General features: G+C 39.1%; 1 protein-coding gene across 1 annotated transcript in view; it reads left to right on the forward strand.

Annotated features, from left to right (window-relative positions):
• Window positions 1-2,513: 2,513 nt before the first annotated feature.
• The window catches only part of LOC145768217 (dynein axonemal heavy chain 5-like), a 131,708-nt gene continuing 116,120 nt past the window's right edge, over window positions 2,514-18,101 (forward strand). The window contains exons 1-4 of the mRNA XM_082579705.1: window positions 2,514-2,626; window positions 7,773-7,835; window positions 12,576-12,714; window positions 16,633-16,730. Of these exons, the coding sequence (XP_082435831.1) occupies window positions 2,573-2,626; window positions 7,773-7,835; window positions 12,576-12,714; window positions 16,633-16,730 (354 nt within the window). The 5' untranslated portion in view covers window positions 2,514-2,572. The remainder of the gene's footprint in view (window positions 2,627-7,772; window positions 7,836-12,575; window positions 12,715-16,632; window positions 16,731-18,101) is intronic.

The following is an 18,101-nucleotide window of genomic DNA, read 5'->3' on the forward strand; positions in this document are numbered from 1 at the left end:
ATAAAGCCATTTTCCAAGTAGCAGTTAAAAATGCAACTTTTAACCTTTGTCATATTTCCTTTCCATAAGAAACACACCAGAAATTTAATTTGAATTACGACATAAGTCAGGTCAATCCGTAAAAATACAAAAGTAGGCTATAGCTTTTATTCGATTTTTTGTCTCCTATATGAATCTAGCCAAGCTTGATTGGAAACGGAAATTGTCAAAAAAATGTAATACGAGCTGTAATAAATCACGAAGAGACATTTTTTATCTCAAAAGTTTAAACAGCGAAATGGGACATAAACTGGACGTCGTCGACATGAATCAAATTTAGTTAAATTCTGCTTTAAGTTTTCTTTTTACTTATAGGCATTTTTATGGTGGGCCGCGAGGATACGTTTTTTCTTCTTAGGGGGTCGCTGTGCAGAAGAGGTTGAAAACAATGGACTTCTGAGTGAGTCTGGCTGATAAGCACTAATAACTATGGTACGCCAATCAACTTTCTCTTTTTAAGTACTTACTACAGTACTTGACTGCACTTTGGCTATTGTTGCGTTGTAGCGTACTGTGATCAGTAGCACTGCTCTAACATTGTACGCCATCTTGAACGTCGGGTAGTTCTCTCTCATAGCAACATTTGTGTGAAGATAAAAGTTGTCATATAACTTTTACGTCATAAAGGAAAAGTTTAGTTGTCACATCAAAAAAGCAAATGACAATAAAACAAAGCAAAGAATAGCCTACTTGTAAGAAGAAAACCAGTTACAGGAGGCCAGCGGTGTCAAGCCTTTTTTTACCGAGGGCCACATTTAGAAGAAAACCTCAATGCTCGGGCCAGCTGCGAGGAATGGCACAGCAGACTCCTCTCTCATGCAGTGATGTTAGCTTATCAATATTTGTGAAGGGTGCGTTCTGAATGAACAAAAAGAAACATAGCCTTCAACACCGTTTTCCCTTCGAATTTATTTTAATAACAGACACGACACATAAATTGTTGAAATCAGCACAATTTAGTAGGAGCAGTGATGCTGCACTTTTGCATGGTGGCCGTGAAGTCAGGAGTTAGCCTGGTGGTTGGGGGGCAAAGAACATCGCTAAGATGCCTTTCAGTCATCTTGGTTCTTAATTTGTTCTACTGTAGGTTTGAATCAATAGAAAAAAAACATTTGCTCATATATACTATGTTGAGCCGAACAAACTCATTTTGTTTAGCATTGCGTAGCCTACCATCAAAGGAAACAAGCCCTTTCCAGGCTCGGGTAGAAGTCTTAAATCAGGGGTGGGGAACCTGCGGCCCGCGGGCCGAATGCGGCCCGCGTGACTTTTCCATGTGGCCCGCGTCAAAATTTCTTTACCCAAAATATAATGGAACAACAGCTCAAAAGAGACTTAATAATCATTCGCTATCTCCGCTTGCAGCAGATTCGGCATCAACATGGGTTACTTGACAGGGTTCCATGTGATTTTATGAGCCGTACTGCTTCCATGCTGGCTCAAGGCAGATTGGAAAAGGGTGATATGTCACCAAAGTCAACAAAAGAGACTTAAAGCAAGATTTTTGGACATAAAGAGTAAAGAAATGGAGTTAGATATTTTTTCCTCTCCTTTCAATGTGGTTGCAACTGATGGTTCCTAGTAACTTCCAACATGAAATAGTAGAGCCCCAGAGTGACGGTACGTTGAAAGCGATGTACCAAAACATTCCACTGCTCAACTTTTATCAACGCTACATAAATGCTGCTGATTTTTCAGTCATGCGGAAACATGCTAAAACCTCAATTGCTAAGGTAGCAGGGATCAGTAGTCAGTAGATGTAACAGAAAATATATTTCGCACTTGCTAGTGCATCGTCAGTTCTGATATGCGGAAACATGCTTTGAAATATATGTCTCTGTTTGGAAGCATCTACCGTTGCAAGCAATTTTTTTTTCCAAATTGAATCTAACAAAAAGTCGGCTTCGCTCCAGACTGACTGATAAAAACGTGGAGATGCAGTTAAGAGTTGCAACATCTTCCGTGTCAGCAGACATCACACGACTCACCAAAAATAAAAACTTTCAGCCATCCCACTAGCTGTGAAAGTGAAATAAATCATTGTCTACTTCGCTGCATTTTTTATCTGTAAATAAACTTTCGAAATTTTTAGTGGCCCGCCTGTGTTATTTCTCATTTTATGTGGCCCACAATACTAAAAAGGTTCCCCACCCCTGTCTTAAATGGAGAGAAGGTGATATGGATATCTCAATAAACTGTCACACTGCAAATCGATAAGTTCAATTCGCTCTTCTTGGTGGACTTAGATCAGTCTATGGTTTATTGGTAGATCGTTCAACTGGTTTGGCATCCCTGCTTTAGACGTAGGGCGTAGGCTAGGCAATATTGTAATGATCACAGAATGATTCAGGAATGTAAGCTAATGCCTTCATGTTTAATGTTTTTTTTGTAACCCTATCTCGTTACATCTCTTGTAGAAACTGTAAACCTACCTGTAGGCCATGCAACATTGTCCATATTCTGCAGTCATGATTTATCAAGCAAAATGACTAACTTTTAACACAACCAAACTACATTTGTTGCTCAATCAAGAATGACGTCATCAGACATACTTTTGGATGAGCGTCATCATTATCTATGTATGCAGGTTAGTGAGAGGTACTGTAGAGTAATTTTCACATAGCAAGCAAGCACATTAACGCATACGTGCTTATTAGATTGAAGTAGTTGATTTATGGCTACATAAATTTTGCGAGGGGGAAGGGGGCGAGATGGTGCTCACACCGCCCTGGTATCCACATCATTGTGAAAAGTTTGTACCAACCGAGATTGACGGAGTAAAGATGCCGTTTGTCGTATGTGAATTTTTCCATCCACTATGTGCCACTGACTGAAGAGAGCTGTCCCTGAAGTGCATTGCTCAAGCGCACACTTTGTGAACTGTCGTCTCTTGAAATTTCCACTTCTTCCTTTACGAGTCCAGGCATTTAACATACAGCGCTAAAGGGGTAGACTGTAATTAACAAATCCCATCAACCTCTTTGAAAAACGGCTTGGTGAAACAATGATCGTCAACAAGTCTACATATTTTTACATAGTCGTCCAGCCACAGTTTCGCTTTCATGAAGTGGTCACTGCCATGGATGACTTAGACAAATCCCTTCCTTATAGGAAGCCGCTCCACTTTGTATGTGGATGCGGTGTCCGAATGGTCGGGGACAACTATTTTTAACTTTAAATATAATATGAAGTATCGAGTACAAAAGCAGTAAACACTATAAAGTAGTAAGGGTAACATGATGTATAGACGTAGTAAGACTAGCCTATAGCAGATAGCAGTGCTACTCGAACATTTTTGTACAACGTACCGACAGAGGCATTATTGTCATTCGGCGTTCAGTCACACATTAAAAAAAAACAAAAAACTTACAATAACAAGTCCAATTTTTGGTTTACAAGTGAAGTCTACAAACATTTACAAACAATTTTTCACTAACATATTACCAACCGGTTGTGGTTTTCGAGCTTTTACAATCCTGAGTTTGAGAGTTGCTTTATATATGGTGCCACGCAGGGCTTTTATATTTATATGAGAGTGTCTCAGGGGCGGATTGACCTATGGCGCCGCGGCGCCCCCTAAAATTCCAATTTATTTTTTTATGTCTGCATGCAAATTTCCTTTTTATGCTATACTTTAACTTGTAAATTTCCATTTTACTAACGTAAAACAATGCGTGATGTTTAGTATCGGCAAGTAGACCTACTAACTGCTAATAACCGCTGATAACGGTACAAGAGGCAAACGGACATTAACTAATAATGAAACTTTTTTTAACTCAAGTTTAAATAGTATAATGCATGGTAGCAATCCAGATTTTATGGCAGTTTAGGCAGAGAGATAGGATGGAATGCCATACATCAACCTTTTGGACAGTGAAGCTGGATCATCTGGTCTTGAACACATCTCTGCTAAATTTATTACGTATTTTATTCAAAACATGTTTGTGATCGAATTACTTGTTTGAGGAAATCTAATGTCATTTTTATACGTTGTTAGAAATTACAATTACGTATTGAGACGTTTTTTGCAACATTATCAGCATGTGCGTTTGAATGTTTTTTCTAATGCATTTTTTTTGGGCTATGCACCAGTGAGCTTCAGGCACTCTAGGTTGGTGATTTATTGAAATGGATTTTGGTAGGCTAGTTGCTCCTTTTCATTCACTTGGAGCAATCACTGTTGGATAGCCTAAAGCAGGGGTCACCAAACTACGGCCGGCGGGCCAGAACCGGCCCGCCACGTGCTAAAGAAATAACAGCTGCACTACAACTGTTAAGGAAAAAAGTTACCTAAGTTTTTATAAAGGACTGACGTTGCTGTTTATCATTAGGCCACCACAAATGGGGACAGCCTAGGCCAAACTTGGAAAGATATAATGTTTTTTCAAGAGCACGATGCCCTGTAGTAGGCCTATATCACAGCAGGGAATAACTTTTCAGCAACCTTTCGAATTTCATCATAACTTTGCTATTCCACGGCTAACTTTGTTATTTATTGTGCTCAATTCAAGTCAATGGAGATTCTAAATAGTTGTATATCTTTTTGCAATTTGCATCCGGCCCGCAGCTATTAATCTCGCAGCAATCCGGCCCTCAGAGAAAAAAGTTTGGTGACCCCTGGCCTAAAGTTTTAGTGGAAAATACCTAAATTATCATTTCACGTTCGTTATTGCTTTTAATTGCCACGAGCGGCATTATGGCATTGCCTCAACTTTACAACTAATTGTCACTTGTGGTGTTGATTTGTGATGTGGGAATGATTGGTAGCCTACCTGACTTACAGTAGATAGGCGATTTTATTGATAAAAACGCAAAAAATTTTCCCCAGCCATTTACGGCGAGGTTGTTCCATACTTCTTTGGCGCCCCCTAAAATTTTGCCCTAAATCCGCCACTGGAGTGTCTATATATTTGTTTTTGGCAGTTTTAGTTTTTTTTTATTTTCTTTCCAATAAATTATTTTTTGGCTTTTCTTCATATTTTAAATATAAATGTTTCTTTAGATCAGCGCTCTTTTATCTCAGCGCTCTGGCTCACGCGGATGCGCTATGCAATGAAGTTTAGGAGCAGAAATCACATTAACTGCGTGAAATAAATCATTAAAAGAATATGTGTATGTTTATATTTGACCATGAACCGATTAGTTGTGTTTCCCAGTTATGTTAAAAGTTGACAGCTGTTGGAATAGTAACTACAAATCAGTTCATCAGGGTGCGGCCGAATAACTCGAACAAAAGGCTTTCCTGTAAGCTTTAGGTTTTTGCTGTAAGCAGTCAGTTAGATGATACGGCTCTGAGCAGGTTTTAGTTTAATGGAGACGAAACCGAATGGCTCTTTCAATGCTACAGGTTGCCGAACCGTGCTTTAGATCTACAGATTCAATGAGCCATTGTTGACCAAAACTCCACAGACATTGCGATTTGGGCATACTAGCATCATCTGTTGTTACAAAGCCTTATTTTAAATACAGTTAGTTGTACACGGTTTTCACTCTTTCACTCTTAGTTGTACACTGTAATCCATTTTTGAAAACCGTTTTCCGAATTCAAGAAAATTAAAAAACCTTAGTCGAATTTGCATACGTCTTCATCTTTGTCTTTTGTGAGTCCTTTTCGTTTTGTGCATATCCTATTGGTAGTTATTGCAAAATTGCATATAACCCAGTATTATAGCAAATAGGCTTAATTAGAAAAGAGAAAATGGCAAGGCTTATTGCAAATGTGTTTATGGCATAATGGGTAAAATTTGGAATGTTATAAACTAAAATTGCCTGTGGCAAAATTTTCATGTTAAGTTAAATATTTGTGCTTCTGGAGTGCCCTCCCCCCAATTAAATGAGTCACGTTATGCCATTGAATACTCCATTCCACTTCTAGCGACCGAACCTGATTAGGTCAGGTGTGCTCTTCCATTCGTTGTACGTGGCCGTACCAACGGAGTCTTCTCCACCACACAGCCTTTTCTACTTGGTAGATGACAAACTGTCTTTTCAATTTTTCACTTGATTATTGTCAGTCGTTTTGAACATATCCACCTCATCTTCATCATAGCGTAGTCATTACTGCTCATGCGCTTGATCTCCTCCGCAGTGACTGGTCAGAGGTCACGTCTCACTGGCATAAAGCATTACGCATTAAACCAGTGTTTCTCAATCTTTTTTGGCCCAACGCCCCCTTCATAAACTGGCAGAATTTTACAGCCCCCCCAACAAAAACGATTAATTACGAAAAGCGAATATAAAACAATGAATACTATTAATACTACAAAAAGTTCTCAATGCCAAGCAAAAAGCCAAGCAGAGCTATATAATTACATCAAATATAGGCTAGTTACCAGTCTCTAAAACCCTTACAGCCTGTTTTACCCTAAAAGGGGATCATCAGAAGGTCCTTATTCAAATAGAATTATATTTTTATTAGAATAAGGACCTTTTGATGACCCCCCTTTTAGGGTGAAACAGGCTGTAAGGGATTTATAGACTGGTAATTATATTTGATGAAAAGCAAATATATATTTGCGAGCACGAAAACAGCATAGGCCTACTCCTACTGGTAGTCAATGTGAACCTTGGGCTTGGTGAGAAAGTGCCAGTTTCTTCACATCCGGTGTAAAGGCAGTGAAAAACATTCGAAGATCACCTCTTATGGATATGTCAAGTGGGTTTCGCTGTTTGGTATGTAGCAGAACAACACAGCTGAATCCCTTTTCCACCAAATGCTACCACGAAGATACCAGCTCTTTGACGAAATCGTTACGCTGGGCGGTAGATGGGTTAAACCAGAATGCCCCCTAATAATCAAAATACCCCCCTTAAGCCGAGGTAATCATACCACCCCCATGCAAAATCAAAATGCCCCCCCCCCCCCGGGGGGCGGTACCGCCCCCGTTGAGAACCACTGCTTTAAACACACATGTTATAGGCTACACATGCCATCGAATTAGGAAGGAGATACTTCTGCTCACCAGAATGGAAAAGATATCTCGGAAATTCTTTCATGCAGACCTGATTCTAGCTGTAATGGCGTCCTTACATTCGCCTTTTTGACTAATCATATCGCCAAGATAGCAGAAGGCATAAATGCATTCGTACTGGCCTTTACCCAATTTCAAGTGCGTTATGGCATCTTCTAATGAAGGGGTTTCACTCCACATCTCTTGAACTGGGTAACTGTAATGACTGTGGTCTGTGGCTCATTTGACTTATTTCTTTAGTTAAAACTTCATTATAACCAACTGAACGTGATACAGTATTGCAACTGCTCAATCTTGTCAATACAATATCGGTAAAAAGTATCATGTCGTGAATGTGAACATTGCATATGCATATACTCCTACTTCTTCTACAGTTACATTATTTATGCTCGGGTAAATTGCAGATTTTTTATTAGTTGAATTACTTGAGCAAATTTTTATCTTTACTTAATACTTAAGTGAATACAAATCCTTTGCTTGAATCCAGCTCTAATCTTTATGTTTAAAAAGCATACAATGCAGTAAAATGTTGCAACAATTGGTGAACAAAGAAATCAAAAAATTTCGAATGGCCTCTCTTCCATTTGAGAAAATCTTGCCTACGCCACAATGCAAAAAACAAGATTACGTAATTATTTATATCAAACAATCACACTCTGCATTGATTTCATAACAATTGCGCAATTTCGTGGCAAATGTCGCAACTTTACTAAAGAATGAGTCGCATCATGCAGCACTGCTCAAATTGCTCGAACTGTTTAGGTCGGTCTTGTTCTGGATATGGAGCGACACGAAGTGGAAGCCATTCTTGTGAAAGATCCGAAGGTAAGAAGCCTTGTCTGCTGTAAAAAGTGTATTTTATTTACTTTATCAACAACAGCATGATGGTAGCACTTTAGTAAGCAGCGCATTTTGGTTGTTGTATCTCAAGGTTCAGAATGTAACAATACCTACCAGCTGTCAGAGTGTTGATCAATTACGCAACATTGAGAGTATGATGTTGAACTTGCCGTTAACAGACGTTCAGTCAATGAAAAAGCGACTAATTTTGTAGGCTGATAAGAAACAAGAGAATGGAAACGCCAAAGTTTGTAGCGCGATCAGTTTTCAAAAGGAATCTATAAATTTGAATGCCGCTTTCTTGTCGATCATTGAACTTCGTCCAGGACTTTGAAGCAAAATAATTAGGACTGTGTGAAACATATTTATAGCCTATTGGTTAAACTAGGTAGAATCTTTTAAATACTGTATTTTTATTTTGAACAGTTTGATTAAAGACGTTGCCTGCAAAATTTGTATTAAGCTTACTTGTCTTGCAATGGAAAATGAAACCTACGGCATAAATATTCTTGATTATGTAGTTCAGCGTTTCTTAACCTTTTCTGACTCTAGCACCCCTGTAAACAGGCCTGAACAGTCTAGCACCCCCTAACTATCGTTGACATACGACTACTACAGTGCCGACCGAAAGTTTAGTAGAGGCCGAAATTTTGACATGCCTTCAGATCGCTGGCGATATATTTTGTAATGAAGTCTCTTGTTGTTTAACAAACTGTGCAGTTGTTACAAAGTTGATTCAGAATTTGGTAGCCTATTTGACTTTCATTCACCAACATAAATTCAATTATAACCATATGTATAAGAATCAACTCTCTTAAAACAACAGCACAGTTTGTTAGGCGACAAAAAAATACAAAATATACCGCCAGTGATCAAAAAGCATGTCTAAATTTCGGCTCCGCCACTTTAGCCTGCACTATTGAAAGGAAAGCGATGTACAAATTGATCGTTTTGTTTATTCTTCAAAACTACTAACTGTTGTCATTGGTGATACCTGATAAAATAGGGAAACCCGAGAATAGTGAAAGAACATGGAAAAACTTAAGCATGCTTAAGCTACTCAGCTGGGTAACTACACTACAATGTGATTTCTGTTGTTACTTATGTGTGACCAATTTCTCTATTCGAGGCTTCGTGTTGGTCAAAGTTACTCTCATATCGTGGAGCAAAAAATGTTAAAGGCGGTTCCGGCCAATTGTTTTGATTTGGAGCATGGTGGAGAACGCCTTTTCACACAGGTAGGTAGTCGGAAATGGAACGACCAATTCCAATGCTGCTCGTGCCAATGCAGGATATGCTGTCAACTGATCACACCAGAAATCAGCAAGCGGAAGGACGAAATTTTGTCCGACAACTCTGATTTACCTGCATGTCAATCAGCTCCTCCTTTAGTCTATCACTCATGTCTGCCAAGAAGGGTTGCTGTATCCACTCTGGATATGACTAATTTGTGGGAACGTATTTTGCCATGGTGGTTGCTAGAAGCAACCACCATAGAAGCGAGAGGTGAGCAACAATATTACAACAAAGCACTCACCAGTAAGTTCGCACAAACTACTCAGGATCAATTTGCGTACTTGACTGGGAGATTACAATAACAGCAAATCATGTAAGCTACTTCGAAACAGCAATCATTGATATGACAACTGCTGATACTGGCAGAAAGACGAAAAAATGCAGAAAAGTAAAATGACATTTTTTTGATATTACACTGCATGCATTTAGCACCCCCTACAGTCTATTCCAGCACCCCCAAGGGGTGCTAGCACCCCCAGTTAAGAAACGCTGATGTAGTTGAATGAGTTTCGCTTTTAGCAGCATGATCGTTGCTTACTTTACCGTGTAGATTCAAACGATCTGTTATAGCTTGATGCTGCGGGTTCTTTTTGGCAATATCAAATTACACGAGCTTTCGGAACACAGTTCCCTAGTCATGTGCTATGACGAATGGTGTTGAAGTCAGTGAGTGGTTCTTTAAAGTGGCTCTTTGGTTTAGCTTGAGGCTGCCAGCTGTTGAGTTTCTGTGCTGTTAGGCGTTATTGCTGTGAGGTTTTGTTCGATCAGTTGATTAGTAGATTAGGTGACGTAGTTCTTCCCTTTCGGTGCGGTTGTTGATTTTAGGATTTTGTCTGCTAATGAATATGGCCTCTTTGAAACGTAATTGTACCGCGTCATTTCCTCTTGCAATAATTTTAAATTCAAAGTCTGCGTGGCATTGTTGTTGGTGATCAAATACCGAACTTTTATCCGAGCTGAGATGTAGACTTTGAATTTGAAATTATTGCAAGAGAAAATGACGCGGTACAATTACGTTTCAAAGAGGCCATATTCATTAGCAGACAAAATCCTAAAATCAACAACCGCGCCGAAAGGGAAGAACTACGTCACCTAATCTACTAATCAACTGATCCAACAAAACCTCACAGCAATAACGCCTAACAGCACAGAAACTCAACAGCCGGCAGCCTCAAGCTAAACCAAAGAGCCACTTTAAAGAACCACTCACTGACTTCAACACCACTCGTCATAGCACATGACTAGGGAACTGTGTTCCGAAAGCTCGTGTAATTTGATATTGCCAAAAAGAACCCGCAGCATCAGGCTATAACAGATCGTTTGAATCTACACTGTAAAGTATTCTTGATTATATTTTGAATTTGGTTTATTTTGAAAATGAACATCATTATCATTTTATTTTTTATCAGTAACGCGTCCCGGACAAAAAAGAAGGTACGGTAGGCACTTTAACGTATTTTACTGCGCCAAAGCTGTAACCCAATCATGCGTGATATATGGCTCAATTGTCCTACCTATTTCATCGTAATCATCATCATCATCATCGGCCATGCCTGATCAAGGCGTCGGCTACCGTGAGTCTCCATCGTAATAGATAGGACAATTTTCCTTACAAACTCAATTGATTGCAGTCATTAAGATCCTTCTTGCATTCTGTTCAGTTGCAGAAGAAAAAAGAACAATGGCAGGGGTGGGAATCGAGCCCACTCCATCGAAATGACTACATGCTGAGTCACATGACTGTGATGTCACATGTCATGCATGATGGCGTTACTGCTTTGGCGCAGTAGAATACGTTAACGTGCCTACCATTTACCTGCAACAGTCGATATACCAGCAGGTCAATCAGCCGGTAAGATGACAAAATCTTAAAAAGGTTTAAAACGTGCCTGATTACTAGATCAGGTAGTGTGCGGTTAGCACGGCCACAAAACCAAAAAAAAACAAACAGCAAAAAATAAAACAAAAACAAAGAGAAGCACACATGTAGTAATGAATGACAGCCTAATAAAAAGTGTTGTGGATTGAATTTTCCAGTTCCAATATTGATGTAGATGAGCGGTCATCATAATAATAGGACGGAGAAAGAAAACCGGACATAAAAGAAACCCATCCTCAGCCAAAAGCCCGTTTCTATGTGGCCTAGGAGAGCATAGTATTGAGCTTTTTCCATGGTCAGACTACACATCACACAGTAGCCTACGACGATCGAGATTCGAGATCTAGTGTAAGGTATTGTTTTTCCTCCTGGTGTATGGTGGAATGGATAAGCTGGTAAAGAAGATGATGATGTCCTGATCATCTACCCAGGGTGTAATAAATTGCGTGGGCGTAGTTGCTGAAGAAGGAAAGACGGCCGAGAGAAAGGAACTGGCCACCCTAGTCTCATTGCTGTTGAAGACTTAGCATAATGAGAACCTTATCTTCTCAACCCAGACATAGTCTTTTGCAAGCCTACAGTACAGTACTGTATATGTGTAGTTGAAAACGTTCGCTTTATTTTATTTTTGTTTTACAATGTTAAATGTCGTATTGTTGCTGAGCTATGCCTGCTTATGTAAATTATTTCGGATGATTTACTGAAATCTTCTTCACAAGTCTACAAAACAGTCTGACGTGATCTTCTATAGCGTGTCCGTTTTGCTGAGGTGTTGTTTTAGTTTTTGGACAAAAAGTGACTTTGCATCAATCTTTCTAGCCTAATTGAAGAAAGGAATTCGTTCTGTGTTTTCGCATCTGTGAATTTAAAACTAGCCTACTTTGTTTGATGTAAGTAAATAATAATACAGAATACTATAGCAAACAGAATCTCATCCTGTGATAAAACTATCAAATCTTTATATCTCAGCATGGAGCAAGAGCACTTTAAAGTTTGAAGTATAAACGCTCAACACTTTCAGCCTTTTAAGATTCTTGCACTCATGGCGACATATATGTAGATCGCCATACTTGTACGTATTGTTTTAAAGTTTAAACGCAAATTGCTTGAACTACAAAACTCTTCACTAAAAAACATATTTCAAAACGACTCTTCTACAAAATTATTTATGAATATTCCAATAAAAAACATAAAGTCGGTTTGATTTACTCGAAATTGGTGTAGTCCCCATCAGCAGAGTACAATATTACAAACCTACAGTTTGTTTCTGCTGTGGAGTAAAAGTAAGTTAACACAAACGCAGCCTTTTGTAAATTTGTTTTCAACCCTTCCCATGAAATTTTTCTGCGTACTCCAGTAGCCTTGTTTAGAAACGAAAATTCGTTGCGTTCGTTGCGAGACAAAATTCCGTTATCTTGGTTTTGTTCATGTTTCGGATCAAGTTCTATAGCAAAGAATTTTGCATGGTTTCTAATATAACAATCAGTGCGAACATTCTTACCTAGCCTAGGCTTGCGTATTTTTCCAAACTATGATGTCATATTGTTCAGTTTGATGCCTTCGAAGAGTTTTTTTGCGTTGGCGGCGCGAGAACGCTTTCCATGTTTCACCAACACCAGCCTCCCAGGTGGTATAGACAGAAAGTGACAACAGGACATCACCAAGCGAGAGGTGGACGCCCCCCTATGAGTGAGTGAAGTTGTTTTGTTATAAAATTGCAAATGCATTCGGTGCCAAATGCTTGATTCTTTAATAGTGGTTATTTTTAAGTCAATAGCTAAGTAGGCCTTCTACAAGGGGTGGACATTGCAATGATGGCTATTATGGTCAGTTGGTCACGCCCAAGTACAGGTCAGTTTAATCAATTTTAATCCAGGTTTTAACGACAGGTGTTTGACAAGAACTCTAAGCTAACAAATTTATACCGGTAGTTCACGTTTTGTATTGTAAAGGCAGGTTTATAGTTTAGCCAAAGGTGGGCAGAAACTAGTTATAAAAGTAACTAGTTACTGTAACTAGTTACTTTTGAGTAGGCCTAACTGTAACGGTAAATTCCTTACTATTTTCCAAAAGTAACGATACGCGGTAACTAGTTCCTATTTTAGCACTTTTTCAACAGTTACAAGTTACTTTTGCATTGAAATTTCAGTTTCTAGTTGCCGTTTGTTTCTCTGCACGTGTTTGTGTCTTGCTTTGTGCGTGTTTGCTGCGCTTTGCGCAATAATGCATTTTTCTCGCAGCTGTATCGGCGCAGCACTGCGCATGCGCGGTTCTACTTTTGTTTTGTGGTCTTGTGGAGCAGGGTTGCTATTTTGGCGAATTTATCGCCAAAATCCAGAAATCTGGCTTTTTTAACACGTTTGGCTTCATATTTATGATTTGGCTCTTTTTTGGCGATTTTTGATAACTGATTTGGCTAGATTAATTGTTTTTGGCGATTAATCAATATGCACCAAAGACAGGCAAGACAACAATACAACAGGGTTGAGCATTATAACAATATATTTTACATATTTACAAATAGTTTGACAGTCAAACGTTTTCGGTTTAACTTAAGCCCTCAGCAGGAACCTGAAAATATTTATAAAAATGCAGTAAATTTCAATTTCTTGAAGGTAAGTAACTAACTGAATATAAACATCAAGAAACACGCAGCGATTAAAAGCAATTTCTTGATGCTAATAGTCAGTTAGTTAGTTACCTTCAAGAAGTTGAAATTTATTGCATTTAATGTAACGCTTGCAATGCCTCTAAAAAGATTGTCTGATATCAAAACCAGCAACAGCATTGCTGTTTGCTTGCCGTTGGTGGGCGTTCTTGTGGAAGCAATACAAACCAGACTTGGACATTGGCAGTGATGTACGCGCATACAAAAATATTGACGCCGTCAGCGTAAACACAAACGTTCGAAACACCATACGCCGTATGCGTCAACGTAACTTGTAAAAAAAGTTGGCGGCATCAGCGTCAGCGCATACACTAGTGTAAACTCATTTTGTTTGCTAGGTGCCAAACATTCACACGGTATAAACCACTCGAAACAAACAAGTTTTATTTTGAATTTCCACGAAGAAACACAAACATCTGAACGTGTTCATCTGACCTTTTGCTGTGTTTTAGTATCAATATGTCTTTGCCCATTGAAAACATTCTTTCAACTGCAGCTCTGGAAGGTATTGGCATGTTGTAGCGAAAAAAAGACATTATAAAGTATGCGTTGACGCTATGCGCTAAAAAAACGCGAAAACTTTACGGCGTAGCCTCAAGCGACAACTCCAAAAAAATGTGGCCGTAAGCGTTAGCGCAAACAAAAAGTCTACGCCGCAAGTCTACGGCGTAGATTTTGCGGCGAAAACGTACATCTCTGGTCATTGGTTCGAGGACAGCGACTTTCAGCTTGCGACTGCATTCCACCCACAATTTAGACTTATCTGTGTTTAATGCCTGACAGTTAAGCGACAATGCTGAATTGAAGACCAAAATAAAACAGAACATGTTTCAAACAATTTTCAGTCGTGTTCTCATTGCTTTAAGAATTGGCGCTCCAGTTGTTCCAGGAACGAGGAGGCGACTGATTCTTAACTAATTCATCAACTTATTTTAAAGTATCAGGTTTGGTGGCCGTGCTTAACTATATTTATTGATGCATATACCGCAATATTAGATCCTTTCATGCACGTCTTAAACCATTATTAAGGTTTTGCCACCTTTTCCTTTTGTTAGTTTTGTTACTGTATTTCTTTTTCACAATATCATTTCTTTTGCATTCTGACAAAGAAAAATAAATTGAATTGAATTGAAACAAACTGCTCTGCTGAAGAGGGGAGTATAGCAGTGACACTGAAGTGGATGGTGGTAGAGCCACAGAGGACTTTTTTGCACCACTTTACGCAAAAACCAAGAAAAGAAAGCAATGCGCGTTGAATCTGTTACATGAGTATTTGGAAGCGGATCCTGAGCCCAAGTTAAGCGAATCTAGATTCACAAGCTGACCGATGACAAAACTGTTTTAAAAACATAACACTCCCATTCCGTCAAGTGCTGCAGTGGAAATATTGTTTTCATTGCAGCACTTGTTCATCACCAGACTTTATTTGTTCATCCCCGACGCCGATACACGCCCTATTGGCCTGATACTACCAAGATAGGCATGGGTGCGCCTCAACCGTCTCCGTACGGGCGTCGGGCTTTTCCGCTCAACCATGCACCAATGGGAAATGGCCTCTTCTTCCTCCTCTAGTGAATGTGGTGCCGAGGAACAGACCGCAGACCACATCTTAATCCTGGCAATTTCGCATACTTGTAGAGGCTTTGAATCACTGACGCAGCCCCGGTCACCGAGATTGACAGAGTGAAGTTTCCGATTGTTGAAGTCTTGTTGCCAGGGAATAATTCCATCTGTTAGATGCCGCTAAATGGAGAGCAGTCCTTAATGTGCGTTGCTTAAGCGCATGCCCTGAGAGTCGAACCAGCGCCGCTTGATCTTGAAGCTTCTTCATTCCAGAAGTGACGCGCTAACCAATTGAACTATGGGGGCGGACATTATCAATGACTGTACCATCTTCAAGCCACTTAACGGAGTGGAAGGTCTGCGTGTCATGGATGATGAAACCAAAGACTGGCTGCTCTCTAGTAGGCTAGCCTTCCAGTGTAGTCCGAGAACATCTGGGGCGGTAAAAGGATAGAGCCTCGACCCCAGAGGCTTACACGACGACGACAATTGGGCAAGGACATTTTAAAGCCCAAAAGGGTAGACCTAAGTGACGAGCACTTTGAAATGCTCGTATTTCTCAAAGGAAATAAACATAGCCTATCGTACTGTATAAGCCACTGAGTAATTTTTTTTAAATAAAACATTGTTGGTTTTATACTTGTGCTGTTAGGTTAGCATGGATGGCTCTAACACTATATATCAAACATTGCGGTTATACTGGACTTGCATGCAGAGCTGGCCAGGTGCAGAATTTTATGTTCAGATTTGTGAGTAACTGAAAGTAACTAGTAACTGTAACTAGTAACGGTAACTAGTTACTTTTTAAAATTGGTAACTATAACGGTAACTCAGTTACTATTTTGGCCAAGTAACTGTAACTGGAACTCAGTTACTTTTGAAAGTAACTTTGCCCACCTTTGAGTTTAGCTACCCTGGAGAAAGATTCAGGGTACAGCAGCTGACTGAATATGGAATATTCTTACTTCATTCGAGATAAAGTAATAATTTTAGAGTAATTCATTGCTTTGTGGTGAACTGAAGAAGTATGTGCTACCAAGCCTTGCAAAACGTACGTTCGGTGCTGTTGAATGGAGGAAAGCTGTTCTTGGTGCGTTGCATAGGTGCCCACTTTGATAGTCGAACCTCTTTTTGCCTTATGTTGTCGATTCTTTGTTCACAAAGTTAGGCATTATCCGACTGAGCTATCGATAACCTAAAAACCTCAGTGGTTGGAGTTACGTCGGTAGCGTAAGCCTTTTATTTATTGTAGAATTAAAACTAACGAGGTCAGCTTCCATGAGCTGCGAAGCTATCTTTGGTGTGACAGCAATATATTCACAAACTATCTGTGTATCAATATTGCAATTATTATTATTATCATTTCTTTGTTCTAGTGTCATCCACTGTCACTCTACAATCTGTTCCGGTGGCATCAACAGTTTCTCGAAACACTGACAAAAAGTATTTGTTTTTGACCAACGGCAGTGATGAGGTAACATGAGAGGAAATGTCAAATTATTATCACAATAAGTTAATTATAGTGATAGATGTATTTCTTTAAAAAGTAAAACAAATTTGTGCCTCGAATGTAGAGATACCAGAGTAGTCGGCTGCATAGCCGAGTGGTGAGAGCGCTGGAACGGCAATCGAAAGGGCGCCGGTTCGACATCGCTCAAGAGCATGCGGCTGTGTCTTCGGCAGGAAACTTAAAGGCATGCTTGAAGGTGGACATGAAGATTGGCTTCCTTGCCTTCCCGTCCACTTAATTTACATCTTCAACCACCAGGTGTAAGCCTGGATACGACAAACAAAAAAGACAAAGAGATGTTTAATTTAACTTCCCTAATATTTAGTAAAAAAAAAATGTTAAAAAGGTTATTTGTATGAAGCCAATCGCATCTATGTAGCAGTTTTTCGGATTAAAAGATAATGTTTAATGTGAACTATAGCATGTTTGCTCTCATGGCTGGTCAGTTGAACTTACTTGGCAATAATTGAGCTGCGATCGTTCTTGAACATAAAGAAAACTGTCTGCAAGTAAGTTAGTGGATTATGCGGCAATAAGTAAGCTAAAGTAAGTTAGTTACAAAAAGTAAAATCTTTTTCCTATCTTGGACATTTAATAACTGAAGGTGGGAGGTATGACCATGAAATTCTAAGACGGATAGAAATTGCAAGAACTACATTTGGAAAAATGAAAAATACTTTGACCAATCAACGTTTAAATTTAACAATTCGTCACAGGATCTTAAAATGTTATATCTGGTCAACCCTATTATACAATTCTAAAACTTGGACAATGTCACAAAAAATGGAGAAACGGATCGATGCTTTCGAGCTCTGGACATACAGGCAAATGTTAAAAATTTCATAGAAACAAAAGATCACTAACGATGAAGTAGGCTATACTCCAGATTCAGTTCAAGCAAAATTTTCTTACTTCAATTTTCTTCTTTTGACTATTTGTATTTCGGACACACAATAAGGCAAAACTCGTTACAAAGATCATTAATAGAAGAGAAGATAAACGGTAAAAGAAATTCAGGCAGACCAAGAATGATTTGGACAACAAACATCCCAAAATGGATAAAATTAACTTATGAAAGTGCAGTACGCACAGCTCACTGCCGAGAACAATGGCGCATTGTGTCCAACCCTCAATACGAGGAAGGAACAAAATAATGATGAAGTAAGTTAATGATGAGCAACAGAGAAAGAAGAATTATTGGAACTCGGACAAATTTAAATGATAAGATTTCTATCTGAGAAATTAAATTATTAGAGTTCAAGTTTTTTTTTCTGTTTACATTCTCCAAATAAAGCTTTGGTAGAGAGTTTGCTTTGTTGAACCATAGAAAAATAA

The sequence above is a fragment of the Aplidium turbinatum genome, chromosome 4, assembly GCF_918807975.1.
Source record: "Aplidium turbinatum chromosome 4, kaAplTurb1.1, whole genome shotgun sequence".
NCBI lineage: Eukaryota > Metazoa > Chordata > Ascidiacea > Aplousobranchia > Polyclinidae > Aplidium > Aplidium turbinatum.